Consider the following 25,874-nt stretch of genomic DNA (forward strand, 5'->3'; position numbering starts at 1 on the left):
GGCTATACTGAGGATAGCCCCTGTCTCGCTCACGCTCTGTAATTTAATTACAGGCGGCTTACGTTGACGGGTTACCTGTTGTTCAGGTAACGCGGCAGCTTCTTCTTGCTGGTTGGTCTCCATTTGGTTCGACTCTGAATCCTTGGGATGCCGTGCGGCAGGCGCATTTCCACCCGTGCTCGTAGATGGATGTATTGGTGGGGCATTTCCTCGGGGTAGGTTGAAGGAATCTTCTGGTGGGGGTGAAGCAGCTCTCATGGCGTTTCTAGCTTGATTTTCCCATGATGTCGTCTCGTCTTTTGAGATGGGTGACTTCAGTTTTGGGAAGTCTTCTTTATTTTTTGGATTCTCTCGTATTTTTCTTAGTCTCTCCTCTGCGGGTGACCTTTTGGCTTCAGGGATTGGCTGCGATTTCTCGACTTCAGAGACTGGCATCTGTTGGAGATTCTGTAGGAGTCCGTTCATCTTTATTTGTTGTTCTGTCATTGTTTTTTGTTGTTCTAACAGATATTCCAATTGGGCTTGCAGTTGTAGCATCGTTTCTTGTTGTTGAGAGATTTTGATTAACAATTTCTCGTTTTCGGCCTTTTGATGGTCTCTCTCTGCCGTCATCGCCTCTAGCATCTTCCTCATCTCTTCTTGCTCGTTTGTCTTGAGTACCTTCTCTTTCTTGTTTTCTTCGGCTTCACTCTCTTTCGGCTTCGTTCGTTTGGTGGTGCCTCTGACTGCCTGCTCTGCCTCATCATCCATGGGCTCTGCTGTTGGATTTTCACCGTCCTTCTTCGTTTCTGCGTCGTTCTTCGGTTTCTCCTCTTTTTTCTTTTTGGATTTCTCCTTCTTCCTCTCACTTCTAGGTTTCTTGAACCCATTTTCATCCATGGATGAGCAGTCATCGGTGTCGGAACTTAATTCCTGAAACAGGTTAGAGCCCACTTTGCGTGAGCCCTCATAGATTGGCGGGGATTGCGCCATGAATCGGGGGTGTGATCGAGACCTAGCTCGATCAATCGTCTGGGGTTGGGGGCGAACGGTCCTAATTTTGGACGAAGCCTTTTTTTCTGTCGACTGGCCCGACGCCAGCTCGACTTCAGGGTTGGCTCCCTGCACCAAGCGCGGTTGTTCACGTACCCAGACAGAACTGTGTACGGGTTCCACTTGAATTTCTCAATCTACTGACCTAGGGGCCGGGGCTGCATCAATGTAGATTCTCAAAAGCTACACCCTGCAGTGTCGAGGTGCAGTGTTTTAAACTACACCCTTCCCTTACGGAGGCACAGTAGATATCCCGTAGCGGGCTCTCGTCGAGCCCGCTATTTCTTTTTCCGCTAGCCGATCACTAGCTGTGGCGTCTCAGAGAACTCAATAGAAATTCCCTAAGTTTCACCACATCCAGACGAACGGCTTTTGCCTCACCTTCTTGCCTAAGGCGAAAAAGTGTTACGGTTTCGCTATCACGCTTACATTCGTGATGGAATGAGAATTCCTGCTAGCCGAAAACAACCTTTTCACCGTCTGGCTTCTTGTCGTCCGCGTCTTCTCGCCTCGGAGAGTGAAAACGCTCAACTGTTACCTCGCTTACATTCGAGGTAGGACTAATAAGTCCCCAGCCGAACAATCCCCACTACTCGTTGGCTTCTCTTCGCTGCTTCTCTGCTCCGCTCCGCTCGCACGCGTGTTACTAGTCTAGTGGTCGGCACTAGACTTACTTTACTCGAGTCTCGATGTTACTATCTGCTCCCGAATGACGATTTCCACGCCTCTTTATACATTATAGTGCATATGCATTAGGCCACACCCATTCGAGAGCGTCCGTGTATTTTGGTGAAAATGACCACGATTCACGATACTCTACTATAAAAATATAAATTTCACCTAATTTTATAACGACTTGGAATAATCGAGGTATCTGACAACTTTTTTAGTTGTTATTGTAGACATACTTATACAAAGAAACCTACCGGCTTTTTGCCAAGAGTTGCCGTTTTTTAATTATTAACAATGCAGTGCAAAAACGCTTGCACTGCAAATCTTAAAAGATTATAACTTAATTCTTGTTCTCTATTTCTTAAGTTTTTAATTATTTACATTGAATATTAATTTGTTTTGTTGTATAATCCACGTTTACAATAATTATGTGATAAATTTGATTTAAAATGGATTCAGGATCTTTTTATACTTTGGCAACTATGTCAACTTAGATCTCTGGCGTAGATAATGACGTGCAATGGTAAGTAAATTAGATGGACTGTAGGTTATATTTGGTTCTTGGGATATCAAAGTATATTTTTTAGACATTCCCTGGATATAGTCACCGATGTGACATATCTCCGATTTGTTTTTCATGAGTTTTGTAAGAGAGACTAAAAACTTTTTTTATAGTCACCTCCTGTTTTCATATATTTTTTGACATGTTTTGTAGTAAATTCAACTATCTATTTACTACAAAACATGTCAAAATTTACATGTGAAAGCAGATGATCCTAAAAATGGTTTTTCGTCTCCTACAAAATTCATGAAAAAGCAGATAGGAGAATTATTGTACATTACATTATGTTTGGGAAAAAGGGCTTAAGTCAGAATTGCACATCGATAATGTTTTGATGATTTCTACAGTACTGTAGTAGATTCTACTGTACATACAGTTTACATCTACAACAGTTTTTTTCTGGTCCAGAAATCATCAACATTATCAATGTGCAATTCTGACTTAGGCCCTTTTTGCCAAACATAAAAAAACAATCTGGTCATAACTGACCAATGAGCAATTTTAATTTAACCTAAATTACTACTGTTTCTTAAAATGAAGAGCTTACCCCACAGCGTCTCTTATCTAATCTAACAAGATCGTGCACTATTCTAACATACACAGGCACAGCACACAAGCACTATGCTCCGTTTTTCACTATCACCTATCACTCAAACTAGTTCAAAAGGCTTTGTCCTCTTCAATCTTCTAGTTTGCCCAGTAGTATCGAGGAGCTGGATTTCCTCAATATTCTTGAACTAATGAAGTTGTTGCTCGTGACTTATTCCTGCTATCTTCTTGATATTTGTTGATAAAGTAATAACTTATTATGCATGGACAATGTGGACTTTCTTCCAACTAGCCAATACACTTTTTATATCTCTCTTTTGCCTTTCATAGCCACAAGGCTATACATTTCCTCCTTGGTTTTTTTTGTAGACCACTTTCAGCAGATTCTAAAAAAAATTAAAAAGAACGGTAATTTTTCTATTCTTTACAATTAAAAATCAAAAGAAATAGGTACTATTTACAGGTAATAATATGCATGCATAAATGATTCGTTTCATAAAGAATAAAGAAAATTGAAAACGGATTTTATAATACTTACAAAATTGTCCAGCCAGAGCCCAGAGCAAAAACTAGCAGACAGTACAGCAAAAAAGCCACTAATTTCCATTTCCCACACCCCCTTATCGACAGTTATCGATGCATTTTTTTCCAATCAAAATTTTTACTAAATTTTTAGGTTATCGGTTATCCATGAAAATGAAATAAATATATGAAATGTGATGACCAATGAATGCCAATGACCACGCGACGCTACATAGATACTCGCGCGGCAAATTTGAAAATGAACGCAAATTGAATAGTAAATGGCCTCTCTTAAAATCTTGTAATGGAAAATTTTACCCCTCCAGGAAGACATTGTACTATGTTCATAGAATATCTTGTGGTAACTTTCCACCCATAATTTAATCAGATAGATGTTCACGGAATAGAACGGTAGTACCTACATTCCTGTAATGTTTTGTGTTGTTAGGATTAAACTTTTATTTTATTTATTCTTGAATATTTCCTATTGTTAAACATTTGTAACCAATAATTTACAAATAAGATTTTCATTACATTACATAAAATCAAAAACATGTTTTGGATATTAAACTATATATAGTTTATAATTGTAATAATTGTATATACAATTTTGAATTAAGATTTAATCTTTTCGATTTAAACTACAGTAAAACCTGTGTTACCGGCCCCCCTGCAAACACCGGCCACCTGTACTAACGGCCAGTTTAAAAATTCCCCAAACCAATTACAGTAAAACCTGTCAGTAACGGCCACTAAAAATGAAAAAGCTATTGGCCGATATAGAAAGGTGACCGGTATTGCCAGTTTTTGTAGTCTAGATATAATTGGTTTGGGGAATTTTTAAACTGGCCGTTAGTACAGGTGGCCGATTTTATCAGGTGGCCAGTAACACAAGTTTTACTGTATATCTAGACTACAAAATCTGGCAATAACGGCCACCTTTCTATATCAGCCAATAGTTCTTTCATTTTAGTGGCCGTTACTGACAGGTTTGACTGTATTTCATTAACGTAAAGTTAACGCGTAAGTTAATATTTTATTGAATTATTTTGCTATTTGATCCCGTAATAATGTGTCCAATATAAAATATATAAGCGTTCATAAAACGTCCGTATTTCGTCCAGTATGGACGTCCAAAGGACGTTCAACGTCGGACGTCCAAAGGACGTCCATATTTATTCCGTCTGAAGGACGTCCAACGTCGGACGTCCAAAGGACGTCCATATTTATTCCTTCCGAAGGACGTCCAACATGGGACGTCCAAAGGACGTCCGTTTATAGTCCATGGACGTAAGGACCAAAAATGGACCTATTTTGGACGTCCAAAGGACGTCGTGTGCTATTAGGGCAGTGTTAGTCAACCTGTAGTCGGAAGCGGCCACTGTATAATACATTATTTAATGTATTAAGTACAGAAGGCTAAAGTAGGATTAAAAACATCCTTACTTCTTGGTGTTTTATCCAAAATCAGAAGAATATTTAGAAGCGATAATAGCAGATCATTGTGATGACGCTGATGATGGAGGAAAGCACCGTGGTGATATGGAACTCAACAGTACAACCGAGGATTCACAGTTAGCGAATATTGAAGATACAGATAACACTAACAGCCCAATCGTACATAATGCGTGTGTGATAATTGCTGTCAATGAGGAAGACAACGCCAATATTGGCGTTAAAGGAAATGAGGGAGACGAAGAAGATAACAGGGCAATTGACAAAACTTCAAAAGAAAATTCAGGAGACTCGGGATCCTGCTAAACACTCACTTGTAAAAGAATCTGACAGAATGTTAAAGCATTCTAATGATAGGTTCCCTGTTGAAAATGTAAGTTAAAGTATATGCGAATTCCAGAAGTTGAACGCTAAGGCTGACAGCAGAAACATTATTGCCATACGGCTCACAGTCCCTCTACGGGGAAAATTGACTCATCCCAGATACATACGGTATCAATTACCAGAGCTCAATACGGATTGACCTCTGGTGGGACTCTTTCCGTGTTATCGAGCCCTAGGTGATTTGGTATGCTGGAGTATCTCCCAGAAATTTTCGTACACATCTGGCCGTCGCGAGTAGTACAGCTTTCTGCCATAAATTTGTTCATTAAGACCCAGCTTTTTTATGTTTTCTTGGAGGTTCTTCGGAATGACTCCAGTAGTAGACATAATAATAGGTATCGTCTGGGTACTTTGCATTCTCCATTGTCTTCGAATTTGAATTTCCAGATCTCTGTACTTGGCGATCTTTTCAGTGAATTTAGTTCGTAGATTATTGTTGTTAGGTATCGCCACATCAATTAGGGTTGTTTGTCTTTTTAATTTATTAACTAGTACCAGATCTGGTCTATTATGTGCCACTGTTTGATCTGCAAGTACAGTGCGGTCCCAGTATAGCTTGTAGTTGTCATTCTCAAGCATACTCTGAGGGACGTATTGTTAATATGGGAGATGGTCCCTCTGAAGAAGTCCCAGCTTAATACCTATCTCCTGATGAAGCATGTTTCCCACTGAGTCATGCCGTTCCTTGTATTCAGTTGCAGAAAATTCCTGACAGCCCCCTGTAAAGTGTTGGATGGTTTCTTGGGTTCGATATCCATATCGGCATCTGTCGTTCTGGATCTGAGGGTCTTTGACGATATATTTCAGGTAATTTTTATTTGGTATAATCTGATCCTAAATGGCCAATAATGAACCTTCTGGTTCAGGGAACATCTTTCCTGATGTCAACCAATAGTTCGACGCTATATTGTCGACATAGTCTTGGCTGACCTCATTGTGATGTCACCCGTGCAGAGGTTTGCTCATCCAGGTGCGCATTTTTTCGTCCTTAGTAAGGTGGTTTATGCGGATTTCTGGTTCCATCAGTTTGATCGGTGTTGTGTCATCTACTCCGCAAATAGCGCGATGTAGGGTAGATGTTTCAGCCTACATCTGAAAATAAGTTCTTTAATTAGAAATCTGTTTATCTAATTGCATACCTATATCCATAAGTCCTCTTACTCCTAAATACCGTGGTAATGTCGTTTGTTCTACTGCACTTTTAGGGTTGTGTTTTTGTGCCTTTGTGAGGTGTGTTCGTACTTTTCGCTGAAGATTTTCTATATCCGTTTTTGGCCACTTAACAATACCAAATGAATAGCTAAGCGAGGAACAAGCGTAGGTGTTTAGTGCCTTAAACAAATTTTTACTGTTAAGCTGTGAACGAAGCAGCTCTTTTATCCTTCGTATAAACTCAGTAGTTATCTCAGTTTTCATTTGCTTATGGTAAATTTTCCGCGCTTGCTTTACTCCAAGATATTTGTATCGTTTTCGCCCATGGCCTCGATATTCTGGCCATTTTGCATATCGAATCCGGCGGGCTGTACCTTTCCTTTGAATATATTTAAAACGCGGCACTTTTCTAGACCGAACTGCAAACAAATATCATTAGAGAATGTTTCAACAGTTTTTAGCATCTGCTCTAGGTGTTCTCGAGTGGAAGCCATGAATTTCAAATCATCCATATACAACAGATGATTGAGCTTCGCTACCACAGTATTATTGTTTTTAATGCTAAAACCTGAGTCAGTGGAGTTTAAGAGGTGGGAAGGGGGTTCAAAGCTAAACAGAACCACAATGGACTCAACGAATCTCCTTAAAACAGGCCCCGGTTGACTGCGATATTTTCTGGTTCGATATTTTTTTCACCAGGTATTTGGAGGTGAATTTTAGTCTTCCAATCTGTCATTATATGCCTTAAAAAGGTCACTATGTTATGATCGACCTTGTATATCCACAATATATCTATAAGCCATTTATGCGGCACTGAATCAAAGGCCTTTTTGTAGTCAATAAAGGCATTTACGAGATTCCTTTTTTTGGTGAATGCCTGGTTAGAAATGACTGAGTCCATAATAAGTTGTTCTTTGCAACCCATGAAATTCTTAGCGCATCCTTTCTGTTGAGGCTCTATGATATTGTTTAGAGCACAATGTTCGTAGATACACCAGGTTACGCAGGATGTGACCAATGTATACAAATTGTAAGACAAGTAATTGGGTGGTACTTGGCTGGATCTTGGATGTTATTTGGATCCTTCGGTATTAAATAAGCAGTACCTACCCTGAGTTAAAAAAAAATGATCTCCTGCGGATTAGAAATAACATAAATAATTATTAATGTTGATAAGCACTCATGAATACTCCAAAACTTCTTAAGCCAGAAGTTTTGAACACCATCTGGTGTAGGAGATTTCCGGTTTTGAAGCTCTTTGATGATATTAAAATTTGAGACCTCTTCGGTGGTGAATGGTTGGTAGTTAGCAATAACGTAGTGTTGACAGTTGTTCGTCGTGTCTTCAATCCATCCAGCATTGTTATTAAGAGCTGGTGTGGAAAGTTGATTCCCCAAAACTCATGAATTTCTCCTTGGCTTGGGTAAGACTTGTCGACACTTTCTACGGTGGAATTGAGTTTTCGGAAGAACGCCCTCTCAGAATTCTCAAAAAGTGCATTGTCACATTTTCGGTTGTATTATTGTTATTATTATTCTTCCTATAGATGAAAAGTTATACAAGCTAGGCAATAAGCATGGCATTTTGAAACAACTTCATGCAAGGAACGAATTTACCACCTGCAAGGAAACACCTATTTCAGTCAATGAAGCGCTTGATACTGAGATAAGTCTCAGTAAATGCGTTCGTAAAGATTCAAATTTAGGCAGTCAAGGATTCCGCTACTACAACTGTAGTGACCAATGCAATTAAAAACGCTGAAAACGTAAAAAATTAAGCGTTCTTTATGCCACAAGAGCCTTTTCTATAAAAACAAGTAATTATAGTCTAGTAACTTAAAGCTTAATGCGTGTACCTAATATATGAGTTTGTTTTTAGTTATAAGGTGTCTAGTTGAGGTTTTTATTGATAAATTTTGTTTAAGTGTTTAACTTTATTATCAATTTCACAAATAAACAATAGTGAAGCCCAAAATGCGTTTTTATTACATTAACCAGATTTGTTAGGAAAGTATTAATAATAGCCGGCAAATCTAATTATAAAGGCAATATTAATCACATTAACCAGCTTCTACGGTTACTATTAATATTTACCGGTAATTATTAATAAAGACCGGATTTATCTCATCAACCGTAACATATACAGAATCATCATCATCATTCTCTTTGCCTTATCCCTATGCGGGGTCGGCTTCCCTAATTGCATTTCTCCACACAATTCTATCTTGGGTCATATCAATGTTAATCCCCTTTACCAACATGTCCTGTCTTATCGTCTCCCCCAGGCCTTCTTTGGTCTTCCTCTCCTACTCCTTCCAGGAATTTGCACTTCAGCTATTCTTCGTATTGAGCGATTAACGTCTCGACGTTGAACATGACCAAACCATCTTAACCTATGCTCTCTCATTTTGGCATTAATTGGTGCCACACCTAGACTTCCCCTAATATACTCATTTCTAATTTTATCTTTCTTTGTCACTCCACTCATCCATCTAAGCATTCTCATTTCCGCCACATGCATTAGTTGTTCCTCTTTCTTTTTCACTGCCCAACATTCAGTTTTTTTCTGTCACACAGCACACCACTCGCTTCTTTCCATTTCATCTATCCAGCCATAATTCTACTGCGTGCATCTCCATCTATTTCTCCATTACTCTGTAATACCGATCCCAGGTACTTAAAACTATTGCTTTTTACAATCAGTTCACCATCCAAATATACCATTTTATTTGTAGTAACTCCATCTTTAAATGAATACTCCAAATACTCTCTTTTTGTCCTACTCACTTTTAAACCTTTTTCCTCCAGAGCTTGCCTCCACTGTTCCAGTTTTTGTTCTAAGTCTCTTTCACTATTTCCTACTAACACGACATCATTAGCATGCATTAAGCACCATGGAATGTTACCCTGTAGTTTCGATGTTATCTGGTCCAAAATTAATGAGAATAAATACGGACTAAGCAACGAGCCTTGGTGCAATCCTCCTTTCACATGAAATTTATCAGTCTCTCCCGCACCTGTCCTAACACTGGTCGTTACTTCCTCATACATATCCCTCACAATCTTTACATATTCACCAGGGACTCCTTTCTTATTGAGTGCCCACCTCAGAATCTCTCGAGGAACTCTATCATATGCTTTCTCAAAATCAATGAATACCAAAGGAGCGTTTGTTTCTTTACCCCTGTATTTTTCCATCAACTGCCTTGTAATGAAAATTACATCTGTTGTTGATCTGCCCTGCATAAAGCCAAATTGATTCTCGGATATTTCGGTCTATTCACGTATCCGTCTATCAATTACTCTTTCATGGCAATTACTCTAATACTAAGCAGTTTTATAGCCATTTGTTTGTACATTGTTGTATATCTCCCTTGTTTTTGTAAACAGGTACTAGTATACTGATTCTCCATTCGTCTGGCATTTGTCCAACTTCCATAATTCTATTAAATAGACCTGCTAGCCACCTTGTTCCTCTCTCTCCCAATGCTCCCCATACTTCCCCAGGAATATCATCTGGTCCTACCGCTTTTCCTTTCTTTATTTTTTGAAGCGCTTGAGCTACTTCCTCGTTTATTATTTTGGTAACCATTGCTGCTACTGTCTCCGTTGACTCTACAGGCTCTCTGTCAAATTCTTCATTTAATAAGCTGTCAAAGTACTTTCTCCATCTGTTTTTGACATCCCTTTCGTGAACTAGTATTTTATTATTTTCATCTCAGATACATCTAACCTGAATAAAATCTTTTGTTTCCTTTGCTCTCTGTTTGGCTGTTTTATATATCTTCGTTCGCCTTCCCTGGTATCAAGAATACGCTTCTGCTTTAGCTTTTGCTACTGCTACTTTCGCTTCCTTTTTCGCCACCATATAGTTTTGAAGTTCTTTGTCGGATCTGGTTTCTTGCCACTTTTTATATAATTTTCCCTTCTCTTTTATTTTTCCTTGTACTTCGTTTGACCACCACCAAGTTTCTTTATCCTCAAACTTTTTCCCTGACGTTTTCCCAGGTATTTCTATAGCAGTCTCTCTAATACTACTGGCCATTTTTCTCCAAATTGTATTAGGGTTCCCTTTCATGTTCCAACATATTTTTTCTACTATTCTTCTCCTGAATAGACCTTCTTTCTCATCTTTTAGCATCCACCACTTGATTTTTTGTGGTCCTCTCCGATATTTTTGTTTAGTTTCGCTTTTTACTTCGATGTCCAGAACAAGCAGCTTATGTTGTTGGCTTACTCTCTCACTAACTATTACCTTGCAGTCCTTGCATTCACGTATGTCTCCTTTCCTTATCATGAAGTAGTCTATTTGGGATTGATGTTGTCCACTTTTGTAGGTAATAAGTTGAGTTTCTCTCTTTTCAAAGAATGTGTTAACAATCGCCATATCCAATGCTGTTGCTAATTCAAGCATGTCATCTCCAGCTTCATTTCTAGTTCCAAAGCCTAATCCCCCATGTGTTGCTTCGTATCCTGCCTTGGCTTGGCCCTCATGTGTATTGAAATCACCTCCTATTATAACTTTCTCCTCTGACGGAATATCACTTAGGACATCTCCTAATTGGTCATAGAAAGCTCTTCTTTTATTCTCACCCAGACCTGTTTGAGGAGCATACACACACAACATTCAATACCTCTTTATCAATTACAACTTTCACTGACATCATTCTATCACTCGTTCTTACAACTTCAACTACGTTATCTTTCATTTCACTATCAGCAATTATACCAACTCCATTTCTAATATTACTACTCCCTGCATACCACAATTTGTAACCTTCACCTAGTTCTTTCGCCCTTTGTCCTTTCCACCTAGTTTCTTGAATACAAGCAATTTGATCTCTTCTTCGCTTGAGCGCATCCACTAACTCCAGACTCTTACCCGTAAGACTACCGAGATTCCAAGACCCTATCCTGATTTTTCTAACCTGTAATGGTATTCCCCCTGAGATAGTCCTCACCCGGAGATCCGAATGGAGGCTCATTTTACTTCCGGTACATTTTACCTCACGAGATGCCATCATTTCAGTATAAGTTTTATAAGTTTTTATATCATTGGAGAAGGTCTTTTCATTATTATGGCCTGAAAAGATTTTTTGGATATTTGATGCCTGAATGCCTTTTCTATCAGCACCATACCCTGCCCTGTCCTGCACGTTTAGCCAATACACCACCAATGCAACCAAAGTGCAGTATTACCCCACACCCGCCTGCATTTTTCTGTATAGGCCAGGATCCCTACTGTAAGGACTGGCCTATAAGCCAATGTATTGTTGCCCATATCCCGCCACTAGGAGGCACGTACTTTATTCGAGATACCCGTAACATATACAGAATCATTACAAATTTAAATCTATGATCATTTAGTTGCTAGCTGCGAAGTCTAATAGTATTATTTAAAGAGATTTGTTTTGTAGTGAAATTATTGATTAGTTTTAAATTTTCAGACATGTTCCAAATGGTCCAAAAAGGTGCATGTGGAGAGGCGACGAAAAAGCAGTGACCATTACCCACTTGTATTCAACTTGTACACCCGAATCCAAAACGTGTCCAGATGGTATATGCGACTCATTTGAAAAACTGAATTACAAGTTATGTCCCCAAGATTGTGCCGGTAGGTAATTTAAATATTAAGACATAAACTAGCAATGAAATATATTTCGGTGATTTCTATCACTTAACCTTCTAGTTCCATGACCGTTATCAGTCGTTGGATGTCATGTTGGCTACCATATTCGCTATCGTGACGTTATTGACAGCAGCTCTGAATAACGAAGTAGTCCATTTTCCATACCATTGCCTCATATTTTTCAGCAATGATGTTCTTCTTTTACCTGAACCACGTTTACCTCGGATCTTTTGCTGAATGATCAAATGTAAAAGATCATATTTTTCAGAGTGTCTCATAATGTGACCGAAGTATTCCAGCTGGCGTCTCTTTATCATATTGATCAGTTGTGTTGTTTGGTTCAGCCGTCTAAGCACCTCCTTATTTCTAACTCTGTCGATCCAGCTTATTTTTAATAGTCATCTGTATACCCACATTTCAAAGGCTGTCAAGCGTTTAAGTATAGCCTCAGTTATAGTCCACGCTTCTACTCCATACAGTAGGACAGGAAAGATATAGCAATATGTCATTCGAACTCAAAAGTCAATACTACGATCGTAACTGCAAAGTACGTTTCTCATTTTTACAAAAGCATTTCGGGCTTGTTCTATTCGGTTTTTAATTTCTGCGGTTGGATTTCTGAATTTATGGATCACTTAACCCTATTTTCATATTTTAGAGAGAGCGGTATTTCCTTTAAAACTTAACAAAAAAACTGGAAGAGGCATAGACGAAGCTAGTGGAACTATAATATGTAATTTTGGTCAATGCCAGTCTATAAAATCTAGAAGATCTGTACCAAAGACTACCAGTAATCACCGCCAGGAAAAACCGCCGAAACAACAGGTGAAAGAAGCTCTTAGTGTCTCGAGGGAGAGTGTGATGCAGAACGTTACATTAGGAGGATTTGGTAAGTGAAGAACATTTTTTATAATAGCTTAAGAAAGACTTAAAAGACGTTGCCAGTATATTTTTTTTAACGTTTCGGTTAATAGTCATGACTTTGGTCCCCTAAAATTAGTTTACGAACAAAAATGACAATCTACAAGTCGGTTGTAGAACAAACTTAGACGTACGGATTTGAATGTTGACAAATGAAGATGAAATAGAAGAAAAAACTGGTAGTCAAAGGAAGTGGTAAGAAAAAGTGGTAATGCGAATTGAAAACGAAAGATGCCCAAAGCAGGCTTTGAAAAAATATGTTTCGTGAAATGAAGAAGGAGAGGAAAACCAGCATTAGAACTAAGAAAAGGAACCAGAAGAATAATGAGAGATAAAGCCATCAATTAATTATAAGGAAATGTATGTGTTCATAACAGTATATATGTCACAGGAGCACGACTTGTCAGCCCTTGTGTTTTAAATTGGAAGCAGAACTGCTCTTTCACCCTTTTTAGGGATTACAATGGTACGCTCTCTTGGCAAATATAATAATTTGCACACTTCACTAGCAGAATGGGCAGAAAATAATTTTTAATAAATTGTTTCGTTTCGGTCATCGCAGTAGATGGCGCCAATGTACGACTACTACTTGAATATAGGAAGCTTTAAGGGGATGTTTTGTTGGGAACTTGAGTATAGCAACCTTTAAGTTTTGATTGCATTCAGATATCCGTGCCTGATGATCCCCATGCCATACCGAAGCATTCCAACTTAAGGCTGTTTTAAGGAGTTTTAGATCTCCTAGTGTAGAGAGTATACCTAATACTAAATTACCAAAATTGTAAATTGTAAATAACAAAAAAAATTAAAAATAAATAACCATTTTCAGGTCTCAGCATCCGTATGGCTTGCAAATTGTAGAAGCCTCGGAGGTGTAACCAGAGAAGGTTCCCATTGTTTTCATTCTGGTGGGATGTAGAATAGCATTATGTTGTTTAATATGCCATTAGAGTGAAAACTTAGTCTTTTTGCTAGCAGTTGCCGCTAGGGCATCTATGCCATTTCGTTCGTTGCAATCCGGGACTGCACGCTGGGGTTTGTTTTGGTTGGATCAGAGAGAGCAGCATATGTGCCTCCTGATGAGAGACCAATAAGTTTCGAAACCGGTAGAGGTGCTTGCTGTACTCTCTGGTTGGACTAGAATATGGTTCGGCTGTATTTTCGTTTTGCAACGAAATTAAAAATGGTGATTCATTTTTGATTTACATTTACTCTGATTGGAGTACGAAAGGAACCATTCTCGTTGGAACTTTACCACACTGAGCAGATGGGACGTGAATTGTAAATTATAGAATTCTCACATCTTCCTTAGTCTCAGCATCCTTATGGCTTGCAAATTGTAGAAGCCTCGGAGGTGTAACCAGAGAATGTTCCCATTGTTTTCATTCTGGTGGGATGTAGAATAGCATTATGTTGTTTAATATGCCATTAGAGTGAAAACTTAGTCTTTTAAAAAAAAATTATTTAAAGGCTTTCTTTCAGTTAGTTCTAAATGTGGATTTAGCTGCTTGGCTGGGATTGGAGCGGGCGCTTTGTTTCTTGTAACCTCTACCATCTTAATAATCGTCTGTTGGAAGATCAGAAAAACGAGAAAATCAGCAAGAAACTTGTCTGAAAAAGATAGTCAAGAATTAACGGCTCCTTTGTCCGTACCAGCAAATCGAGAAGGCATTGGTGAACAGCTTTCTTTTAATTTCCCAATGAATTCAGCTGTGAACGATACTTCATTTGTGAACAGTATTCTGAGCAAATATGCAGTAAGTATATTTTGATTATTAGTACTAGGATTATTATTATTGATTTTAATATTACAAATTACTTAAGTAGTAAAAATCTTCCTATGTAGATGGTATATAAATTTTATTAAAAAAATTTCTGTTAAAAAAGAACCAAGCTAAAAGTGAAACTAAAAGTACACCACAAAGAAACCTAGAAATAAGTAAACCACTGTATACTACTAAAAAAACCCGTGTTGAGCAGGTCCCCCCCCCCCACTTGCAAAAATTAAAAAACAAATAGCCCTGATTTATGAGCTATTTATGAGCTCTTATATTCCGCAAATTAAAAATTTTGAGCTCGTTACACTGAGCAGGAATTTATTATTTTAGTGCCCCCCACTAATGAGTCAGCCCTGCCCCCACTACTTAAAAATAGGAATATTGAATCGATTTTTGAGGCAGAATTACGAGCTATTTATGAGCTCTTGAAATTATATAGTTTCGATTTTTGAGCTCATCCCTTTCACCCCCAAACAACCCTTTAATTGATTTTACTTAGGAGAAACATGCTGAAAAAAATTAAAGTATATCGTATCGCTGATATAATTTCTATACCTTATATACTCTAAGAATAAACTCTTAAATCCTGCGCATTTCGTTTATTGAGCTACAAACCCTTTGCAAGAAAACCACCCCACCATCCAGGCTTAAGAGAGAATTGTACTTAAAATGCATTAAATGAATTATTTGGCGACTAAATATAGTTTAATAATTTATGAGCTCCTAAAATATAGGTTACTAATTTGCAATTCCTTTTGTATAGTGCAGTCACTGAAGGTAAAAATCAACTATTACCTTCAATTTCGGTGAACCTTCATCGATTGTCACGAAAATTGGTGAGTGGTTAGAGGATACCCCAAGAAACAAAGGTGACATGGTGCCACCTTGCGCCTTTACCCTGAATGTGGATACCACCCCTTCTCAGGGGTGAAAATTATTTTATTAAAAACAACACAAATCGATAGAAGGACAAATTATAAGCAAAATTTGTTATATAAAGTTATTAAAATAAATCAATACTTTTTGAGTTATTAAAGATCAAAGATCGGTTTTTCGCAAATCACTGAAAAACTTTAAGTTTTTACAAAAAAGTTAATAGAAGTTTAATTCGTATAGTTTATATTCTAAGAATAAACTCTTAAGTCACGCGCAATTTGATTATCGAGCTACAACCCCTTCGCAAGAAAACCACCCTATCTTCCCGGCTGAAGAGATAATTTTACTTAAAATGAATTAAATTAATTATATGGCGACTACATATCGTTTAATAATTTATGAGCTCGCAAAATGCACGTATTTCAGTTATTGAATTGCAACTTTCTTTCTATAGTGCAGTCACTGAAGTTAAAAATCAACTATGACCTTCGATTTCGGTGAACCTCCATTAATTTTCACGAAACTTGGTGGGTGGATAGAGGATACCTTAACAAACAAAAGTAGCGTAACATGGTACCAACTTGCGGTTTTAGCCTGGGGTTGATATCACCCCTTTCCGGGGGTGAAAATTACTTTATTAAAAATAACCCCACAAATCGATAGAGAGACAAATTCTAAGCAACATTTGTTATATAATGTTATTAAAATAAATCAATACTTTTTGAGTAATTAAAGATCAAATATTTTAATTTTTGTGAAAAAAAATGCATGCTTTAAAGCGATTTTTCCTAAATAACTCAAAAACTGTAAGTTCTTACAAAAAAGTTTTCATCACTAAAATTGAAGCTAATAAAAAATATAATAAATTTCTTACTTAAAAACCATTTAATGTTAATTTAAAGTAAGTTATAGGTAATTGAATGTTTGTATATTATTTTCCTGCGAGTATTCAAATCTAAGGATCCAAGCTTAAATAACGAGAAAGCGCTGGATTTTATAACACAAAAGTACTTAGAAATACCTATCAAATGAGTTCCAGAAGAAGTTGATAGCATCAAAATTTATACTCTAAAATTTTTTCCAAAAAAATGATATTGTTTTGGAATAACTGTTTTGGAATGTTTATGACATCAGGTACATCCAACTATTTGAAAGGTAATTTCAAGAGCTATAAAACTGTATTACATTTTTAATCTTTCAATTACTTTATTTTTTATGAAAATAGGTTAAATGGCTTCAGTTACATTGTTCTCGCAGTAAAATTTAGGCTTAAACCAATATATACTTTAATAGAAAGGTGAGGCTCTGTAACGTTTTAGCATAGGATTTTGCGCTCCAACTGAGTAGGTGCCATGAAGGTGGATAGATCTGACAACGACTACGGAGCTTTCGCGATCTCACCAACGCACGCATTGTGGCCGCAACATCCCTCGTCAACAAGCCTGCCTATAAACGTGACCATCTGTTTCGTATAAAAGCTTCTTCTAGGAGCTATATATTCTTTGCTTAAACGTTTCTATCTTGGTTATTTTGATTCATACAGAAATGAAAAAACAAGTAAAATATTTGCTAATAAAAAAACTTAAATTTCGTTTTCTATCATTTTTTACGTGTATCGAGTATTTTGGAGTTATTATCAAAAGAAGATAATTTACGAAAAGTTGAAAAATTTTGATTTTTTTTAAATTACACATATAGTATATATATATATATATATATATATATATATATATATATATATATATATATATATATATATATAACAAAGGAGCACTCGTAAGTGTAGGGTTTTATCGGTCAAGTGGGTGAAAAAAGAGACAAAGAATTCAGCTACTTCATCTATTTATTGAAGACGTTTCGTCTACTGCTCAGTAGACATCATCAGTTCATCTACAAAAAGAGTGGTATAAGAGACAACATCCAAAAGAGAGGTAAACAAGCACTATCGTTACCTTAAAAAGACATGTAGCAAACGATAAGATGTACATAGTAAAAAAACCTTATCCATGAACCAACGTAATGTAAAAGTATATATATATATATATATATATATATATATATATATATATATATATATATATATATATATATATATATTTACGGCCAGCTATCAAAGTGAGACCTCACCGTTTACCCTACCAAATGAGGACACCACTAAATAGACATAATACGTGAGTCGCATTCAGATTTATATAATGTTTGAATAATATCGAAAGTGTTTTTCACCAATATACTCCGAAAATATTATTAGGGAAGAAGTTTTTTTTTTGGAATATATTGTTACCATGTGAGGACCAACTAAAGAACTATCAAAGAGAGGACCGCATGAGTTTTTACCTGAAATGTAACCAAGTGAGGTCCTCGATGGATATACAGCGCGCTAAGTGAGACCCACCAAATAATGTAATTGGGGTAAATCTATTTTTAGAACAACTACATAATATTGAGATATTATATTCGTGTTATCGTGTTTAGTTTTTAATGTGAAGTTAGGAAATTACAATTGAAACAAATTTTAAATAAAATAAGAAGTCTGAGGCGACTTAAATTTGCAGGTAAGTTGTTTCTATTTTATTAGAGTATTTTTATTTTATTCTTTTTATAAAAATTAATCTTTTTCTTTTAAAGGATGTGTTTTAAATTTCTCTATTAAATTATATTGAATTTTTTAAGAACTCAACATTAAAAAGCAGGTATTATTATTAACTTTTAATTATAAATTATTAAAGGTATTGAATAAATACTCATTTTAAAATGAACCAAGACTTATTTACCACATTGGAAAGACCCAATTATTAATCACAAGAAAAATCCAGGTCCGGATTAACAAAAAAACATAGAGTAATCGTGACCTTGAGACAACACCCTGTATATTGGCATTTTTAAAATTTGTTTGCACATTTGAAAAGACCACAAAAGTCCGAGTTTATCGGTACACTTTGATTTTTGTGCAAAAATTTATTAACATTAATTTTGTAATTAAATATATTCAAATTTTTAAGAACCCTGAAATTAATAAGCAGGATTTTAAAGCACTTTTAATAATAAATCATTCAAGTTAATAAATAAATACTAATTTTAAAAATAATCAGTTATTATTTACTGCGTTAGAAGGACTCACTTACTAATAACAAGAAAATCCAGGTCCGTATTAACAACAAAATGCAAAGTAATTGTGACCTTGAAAAAACACCCTGTACATTGAAATTTTTAAAATACGTTTGCACCTGAAGAGAGCACGAAAAACTAAGTTTAAGGTCCTGCTTTAATTTTTTGTGCAGACAATTTAATGACAATACCTTTGAAATTATATCGAAATTTTTATTGAGTTCCCAGAGTTATTAAAAATTTCGACATAATTTTAAAATTAAATTCATTAAATTATCTGGCCAACAAATTTAAGCAAACGATTAAACTTAGTTTTTTGTGCTCTTTTCATACATATGTGCAAACGCATTTTGAAAATTTGAATATACAGGGTGTTGTTTCAAGGTTACAATTACCTGATATTGTTTTGTTAATCCGGACCTGGATTTTTGTTGTGATTTGTAAGTGGGTCGTTCGAATGTCGTAAATAAGTATTGATTATTTTTAAAATGGGTATTTATTTAATAACTTTAATAATTGATTGTTAAAAGTGCTTTAAAAATCTGCTTTTTAATTTCAGTGTTCTTAAAAGTATCAATATATTTAATTTCGAAATTAAAGTAATTAAGTTTCCTCCACAAAAAATTAAAGCAAACCGATAAACTGAGATTTTTGTGTTGTTTTCAAATGTGCAAACAAATTTTAAAAATGTCAATATACAGGGTGCTCTTTCAAGGTCACAATTACTTTATGTTTTTTTGTTAATCCGGACCTGGATTTTTCTTGTGATTAATAATTGGGTCGTTCCAATGTGGTAAATAAGTATTGATTAATTTTAAAGTAAGTATTTATTCAATAGCTTTAATAATTTATAATTAAAAGTTAATAATATCTGCTTTTTAATGTCAGAGTTCTTAAAACATTCAATATAATTTCAAAATTAAAATCATAAAATTGTCTGGCCGAAAAATTGAAGCAAACGGTTAGACTTAGTTTTTTGTGCTCTTGTCAAACATGCAAACAGATTTTCAGAATTTTAATATACAGGGTGTTGTTTTAAGGTCACAATTACTTTATAATTTTTTGTTAATCCGGACTTGGATTTTTCTTGTGATTAATATGTTGGTCGTTTGGGATTTGGATGAGGCATATGTGTACCAAATATCAAAAAAATATACAGGGTGGTTCTAAAGTTACGGCTTAAGAAAGAAATTGGCAAAATCTATAAAACACCCTGTAAGTCGGTTATAAAAGTCGGTAGGGCAAAAAATGTAGTATACCTAGAACCGCCTCGGTGACCTCTATTCACAATTAAAGTATTTCCGTTTCCCAATGAAACACCCTGTATAAATATTTGGTTTAAATCCTACTGCCAAAATTATGAACATTTTTGCCTGAATAAAACATTATTCCGGTCATTAGGATACTATTAAGGCGTTTTTGATTATGGCATTAAATGATGCGAATTAATAAATATTTTCATAAATATAAATATTTCTGTCTTAAAAAAATTAGAATAAACTATAAACAATAATTTACTCTTAGCCTTAAAACAATTAAAAGCAATCAATTAAATTACAAAATTAAGAAAATTCACTTTTCTGGAAAAACCTAGTAATATCGACGTGAATATTTAATATTTATACATCTATTATACGAGGAATAATAATAGCACTTCTTGTACCTAAATAAACAGGTAGGTACGCCTAAGAAATGTAGATTTACCTCTCTTATAACTAAAACAGATTATAGAAGGTGGTCTAGAAACAAAAAAAAAATAATTCTTCTATTTTCTAAAATGTATTCAATGTTTTGTATAAAGTATTTCGTTTTAGGAAAAAGACAATATTATAAATCCAATCAAAGTAATTTAAAAGAAAAAACAAATTTTGGAACCTTGGAACAATTTGCAGAAAGAAAAAGCTCTAACGTATTTTAGGAATCATGTTCAACAGAAAATTGCTGCAAAAAAATGAATGTTTGATGTTGAAAGAAGATAACACGGAACTTTATTCAAATAAAACATGGGAGAAAATAAAAATATTTATTGTAAAAACCTACAACAAAAAATGAATTTCAATTCCTAATATAACTTTTTGTCCAATGAAACATGTAAAGAAATTTTATTATTAATAAAGATAACAAAAAATACATTTTGATTATTGTTTTAGAGTAGTTTTAATAAATAAAATATTGAAACATAATATTTTGTGTATCACTAGGACAAATGATATTCTTTCTTTCTTTCACTTACTACTCCTGTAAGGCCCTTTTCAGGGCGTAGGAGGGACCGCCGGATTTACACCTCCCAAGCACGGAGATGAAAGTGAAAACTGAAAAAATAACGAAAGATGATGATTTTCAAGGCTCAAAAACATTAAGTATAAAACATAATTTGTGAAATTACGAAGTACCTAAATTCAAGTTCAAACCTTATTCTATCAGTTCTTGATAAGCCTTTTGGACTTATTTCATTTTGAAACATTGTTTTTTAGTTGTTAATGCCCGTCTCTCCATAAGAAACCTTCCTCATTAACAATTAAAAAAATATGTTTTAGAATAAAACATTGCTAAAATTCTTATCGAGACCTGATAGAACAAGGTTTGAATTTGAATTTATGTACTTTATGATTACAAAACTGATATTTTTTACTTGTGTTTTTGAGCCTTTAAAATTGTCAACTTTAGAGAAAAAATACAAAATACCTTTTTGTTTAGAATGATCTAAAAGATCTCATATACTATCTGCCCGGGTCGAAATTTTTTTTAAACTCATAAGAAAATGTCATTTTTTAATTATTAATCAATTAAAAAGTTAGAACAAGATTAGATCGGACAACCCTTGTTTTTTTTAATTGTTAACATGCTAAATTACATATCCAATAATTTTGATCCATTAAAGAGATCGATGCAAATCGACCTCTACTCGGATCCTCTACACTCTACCTACTATTAAATTATAATAATAATAGTCTCCCGTTTTATACCGCTCACGTGGCTTTGAAGGAAGGTAAGAGGGCCAGTGCTACGCTTCAACCGCCTACTATTACCCCTGGTTTTAACCAAGGTACTCATTCTATTCAAGCTGAGTCGACCTGAGGCCTATAAACATTTTTAAAAATGTCTAGTTGTTCTTGCTGGCGCGCGGTAGGATTTGAACTCCGGCCTACCAGCACACGAGTGAAGCACACTACCGCTTAGCTACGCCGGCCCTTAAATTAAATGAATATTTTTAATAGAAAATACATATTTAGTATACCAATTTTTTTACAATAATTTAACAACAAGAATCAAACAATTTTTGTTAATACAAATAAATATGTTATTCTGAAGCTATTTTCTTGTGGCATTTTTACAATTTTAACTATTTATAATGGGAAATATGATACACACAATATTATTAAAAAATGATTTTTATTAACGTTTCGACGCCCAAACCGGGTGCCGTTGTCAAAATACAAAATACTACTAACATAAACAAAAATGTTGTTGTTAGTAAAAAAATTCTTCTAATAATTTATTTAATTTGACTCATTTATATCATTTATTTAACAAATAAATATAGATATTATATTTTACGTATACTGTTTCAAAATTTAGATCTAAAAATATTGACCTACATAATATTATATTTTTAAGGTACTAATAAATTGTGGTCTCTGATTTCTATATTCTCGAAATATTAACCTCAACATCTTAAACGTATCAATCAAATTATATAAATTTACTAAATACTGAACCCACGCTCGACAACGATGGCAAATATGTCAGACAAACAAAAAGTTTTCTTAGCTGTAACTACGAAATAGTAAGTGAGTTCAAAATATCAAACAAATAACGCTGCTCAGTATTTTTCATATCATCAAATCTATAAATAGACATTTTTATTTACACAAAATACCATAAATATAACACTAATAATATACTAACTGCCAAGCTAGGACCAGCGAAAATATATGACAAATTTCTGGTCCTCACTTGTTCCGATGTATATTTTAACATGGGCCACAAAGCGAATTGTTAATAAATATACTCCAGAAAAGACGCCGACAGCGGCCGAATTGAGAACTACGATATACGTATTTTAACGTATAACCAACAAAACGAGACCCAATTTTTTTCTTGTAAAAAATAATTCTACAACGATTGTCAATGCCAAATAATGATTTTACACACCGGTACCAAGTGAGGACCATATATCGGTCCTCACTTGGTCGCGGTCCTCACTTCAACCGCAATTTCGCCATGAAACTGGCTCACTTGGTACTATAGACATAAATATATATATATATATATATATATATATATATATATATATATATATATATATATATATATATATATATATATATATATATATATATATATATATATATATGTATATATACTATATGTGTTATATATATAGTTATATATATATATACACATATAGTATATATATAACTTTGACTTTAATTTTGAGATCTGATATTACTAATTTATGCATTTTATAAACAATTTGGTCTTATTAATTTTTAAAATTTCACTAAATAGTATCAAAAGAAAAATATTTATAACATTCTAAATCAACTTGTTTTACATTACTATCAGTTTTTTTTTACTAATAATTATAACTTCAAATTTACTTACATCTTTATATCATTATTTTATACACTGTTAACTAACTTCTTTCCCAATCTATCGAGTTATTAAAGTAGTCTAACTACATTTGATTAATGTCTTTTTGACATATTTCAAAATTAATTTACGTTTACAATTTATATTTTTTACAAAGAATTTTTATGTTTTTTATAATTATGTTAGTTATTTTGTAAACCACGAGCAGTAAGTTTTTATTTTTCTAGTTTTCATCTAAATTTAAACATTTGTATTTTTAGATTGTCTTGATAAAGGAAATAAATTGTCCGAAAGCTCGACAAAAGTTCAAAGTGTTTCACTTCTAATCAGCCCAAAACACATTGACTGCATTCCCCAAAATTATTCTTTTTATATATATATATATATATATATATATATATATATATATATATATATATATATATATATATATATATATGTATATATATATATATATATATATATATATACATATATATATTTACTCCCAGCGTATGAAGTGAGCCACATATCAAAAGAAACTGCGGTTGAAGTGAGGTCCTGTACAAAGTGAGGTCCAGTATACGGACCTCACTTAGTCAATCAATGTAAGACTTTTTCGTAGATATGTACTGATAGCAAACACTGTTTTTCTACAAAAAAAAGTGGGACCTCACTTTGTATGGTCCACATCAATTTTTAGTTCAGAGATTTTCCGCATAGAGGCGCTGACTTTGGCGTATATTTTCTAACCATGTATATTATATGCCCTGTTGAATAACTTACGATACACATAGTGAGGACCATACAACTGGCAACATCTGTTCAACCAATCTTTAAAACAGTGGATCGTCGCATAAATTCAAACAGTACAAAAATGTTTAATACTTTAATCCTTTTTGAGAGCGTAGGCGCAAAATTTCGGTTGAGTTCTTTTTAAACGCATTTATTTTTTTCGAATCCTGAGATAACTAATAGGTATTTTAAAAAAATTTAAACTCAAAACAGAAGACTACATTATTCCCGAGGGCAGATAGTCCCTTATAATGAAAAAAAAGTTTCTTTTGAATGATATATTTAAAATTAAAAATCAGACTATGTTTTTTCACCCCTGTGACTTATTAAAATAAATATTATAGAAGTTCTCAAGGACTTTCGACCATGGATAATACAGTAATATTTCTTTCTGCGTTTAAATTTTTCAAAAATACTTAAGGTTTTCTCAGCATTCGAAAAAAATGAACGCATTTAAAAATAATTCGAGCGAAATTTTTGAGCATATGCTCTCAGAAAGGCTTAAAATAATATAAATTTTTGTAATCAGTATTTCAATAGTTATTTATAAGTGTTAAAAGTACACGTTTAAGGCACGCATGTGAAAGTTTGCAGAATGAGCGACAGCGAGTTCTGCAATTCACATGAGTGCCTTAAAAATGTACTTTTTAATACGCATATCATACAATATTTTTTCTACAAACGTAATTACAGGACAATATCTACAAAAACTACTAAAATTTTTTATTTCATTAGTAGTTCCAAAATGACACAAAATCTAGGCATCTGATAAAAAAGATTATTTGAAGAAAGTGTATTTTTTTGTTCTTCTTAATGGCGGTATAGACTCGTTTTTTTAATATTGTGTTTATTTACAGAGTAATTTCCAAATATTAATATATTTTTCAAATTGGGCTCTGTACCGCCATTCTTTATTATATTACAAATACGTGTGCCAAATATCTCGAAAAAATATTCAAAATTACAGCCTCAATCTTGGAACGCGTTTTGGCTACCTGTTGATCGCTACTGTATCACCTTAAAAATAAATTCGATAAACCAATTCATCATTTATTGCCATCAAAAAATTTCAGTAGGTAGTATTTTTTAACACGTTTGTATAATACCTTTCATTTCCTAAGAATTATGTATTATTTAAAAATTACATAATGGAGATTCCTAATCGTATTTCGGTATTCACATTTCATACAAGAGTCTCAAAGTACTCAAGTATAAACAATTTTTAGATGATTTTGGGAATATCGATTTCAAGCAGATCACTTACCTTTTTATGTAAATATTCATGTGTTTCATAAAAGCTGATGTGACACTTTCGTCCAGTTCTTTATTAGTAAATAAAAGTTGAATTATGGTTGTTTGGGTTAATAATTACTTCGCATATTATTTATAATACATATAGTAGGGGAGCAAAGTATGCTAAATGTGCAGTCACTCGAGCGCTTAGGGGACCTATTGGGTTGTGATTATTAGGTTCTAAAACCACAAAAGTTAAGTAAAATTTTCCATTTTAGTGGGGACTTTCCATATTTTAATTTAATTTTCCATTTCCAACACCCGTTTTCTCCGATTATAGCGCCACCTATCCATAATTAGAAAAAATGTTTCGAATAAAAAATGCTTATTTTTACGCAAAGAATCCAAATCTGTAATAAAAAAATAGGGGTTCCTCCCCCCCCCCCCCATCTCCGTGGGGGTCGTGTTTAGTACCATTCGATAGATTTCAGAAAAAATATTCAGAAATTGTAGTGTATTACCTATAAGAAGTTACCGTTAAGCCGGGTCCAGACTATGTAACAAAACATGTTAAATAACAAAGTTTTGTAACTTGTTACAAAATTTTAAATAAAAGAGTTTTAAAACACAG

General features: G+C 34.3%; 1 protein-coding gene across 1 annotated transcript in view; it reads left to right on the plus strand.

The window, feature by feature from the left end:
- LOC114341076 (melanoma receptor tyrosine-protein kinase) overlaps window positions 1–25,874 on the plus strand; it is a 735,210-nt gene that overhangs the window by 577,591 nt on the left and 131,745 nt on the right. The window contains exons 10-12 of the mRNA XM_050649582.1: window positions 11,776–11,942; window positions 12,616–12,846; window positions 14,361–14,635. Of these exons, the coding sequence (XP_050505539.1) occupies window positions 11,776–11,942; window positions 12,616–12,846; window positions 14,361–14,635 (673 nt within the window). The remainder of the gene's footprint in view (window positions 1–11,775; window positions 11,943–12,615; window positions 12,847–14,360; window positions 14,636–25,874) is intronic.

This window comes from Diabrotica virgifera, chromosome 4 (genome assembly GCF_917563875.1).
Source record: "Diabrotica virgifera virgifera chromosome 4, PGI_DIABVI_V3a".
Classification (NCBI taxonomy): domain Eukaryota; kingdom Metazoa; phylum Arthropoda; class Insecta; order Coleoptera; family Chrysomelidae; genus Diabrotica; species Diabrotica virgifera.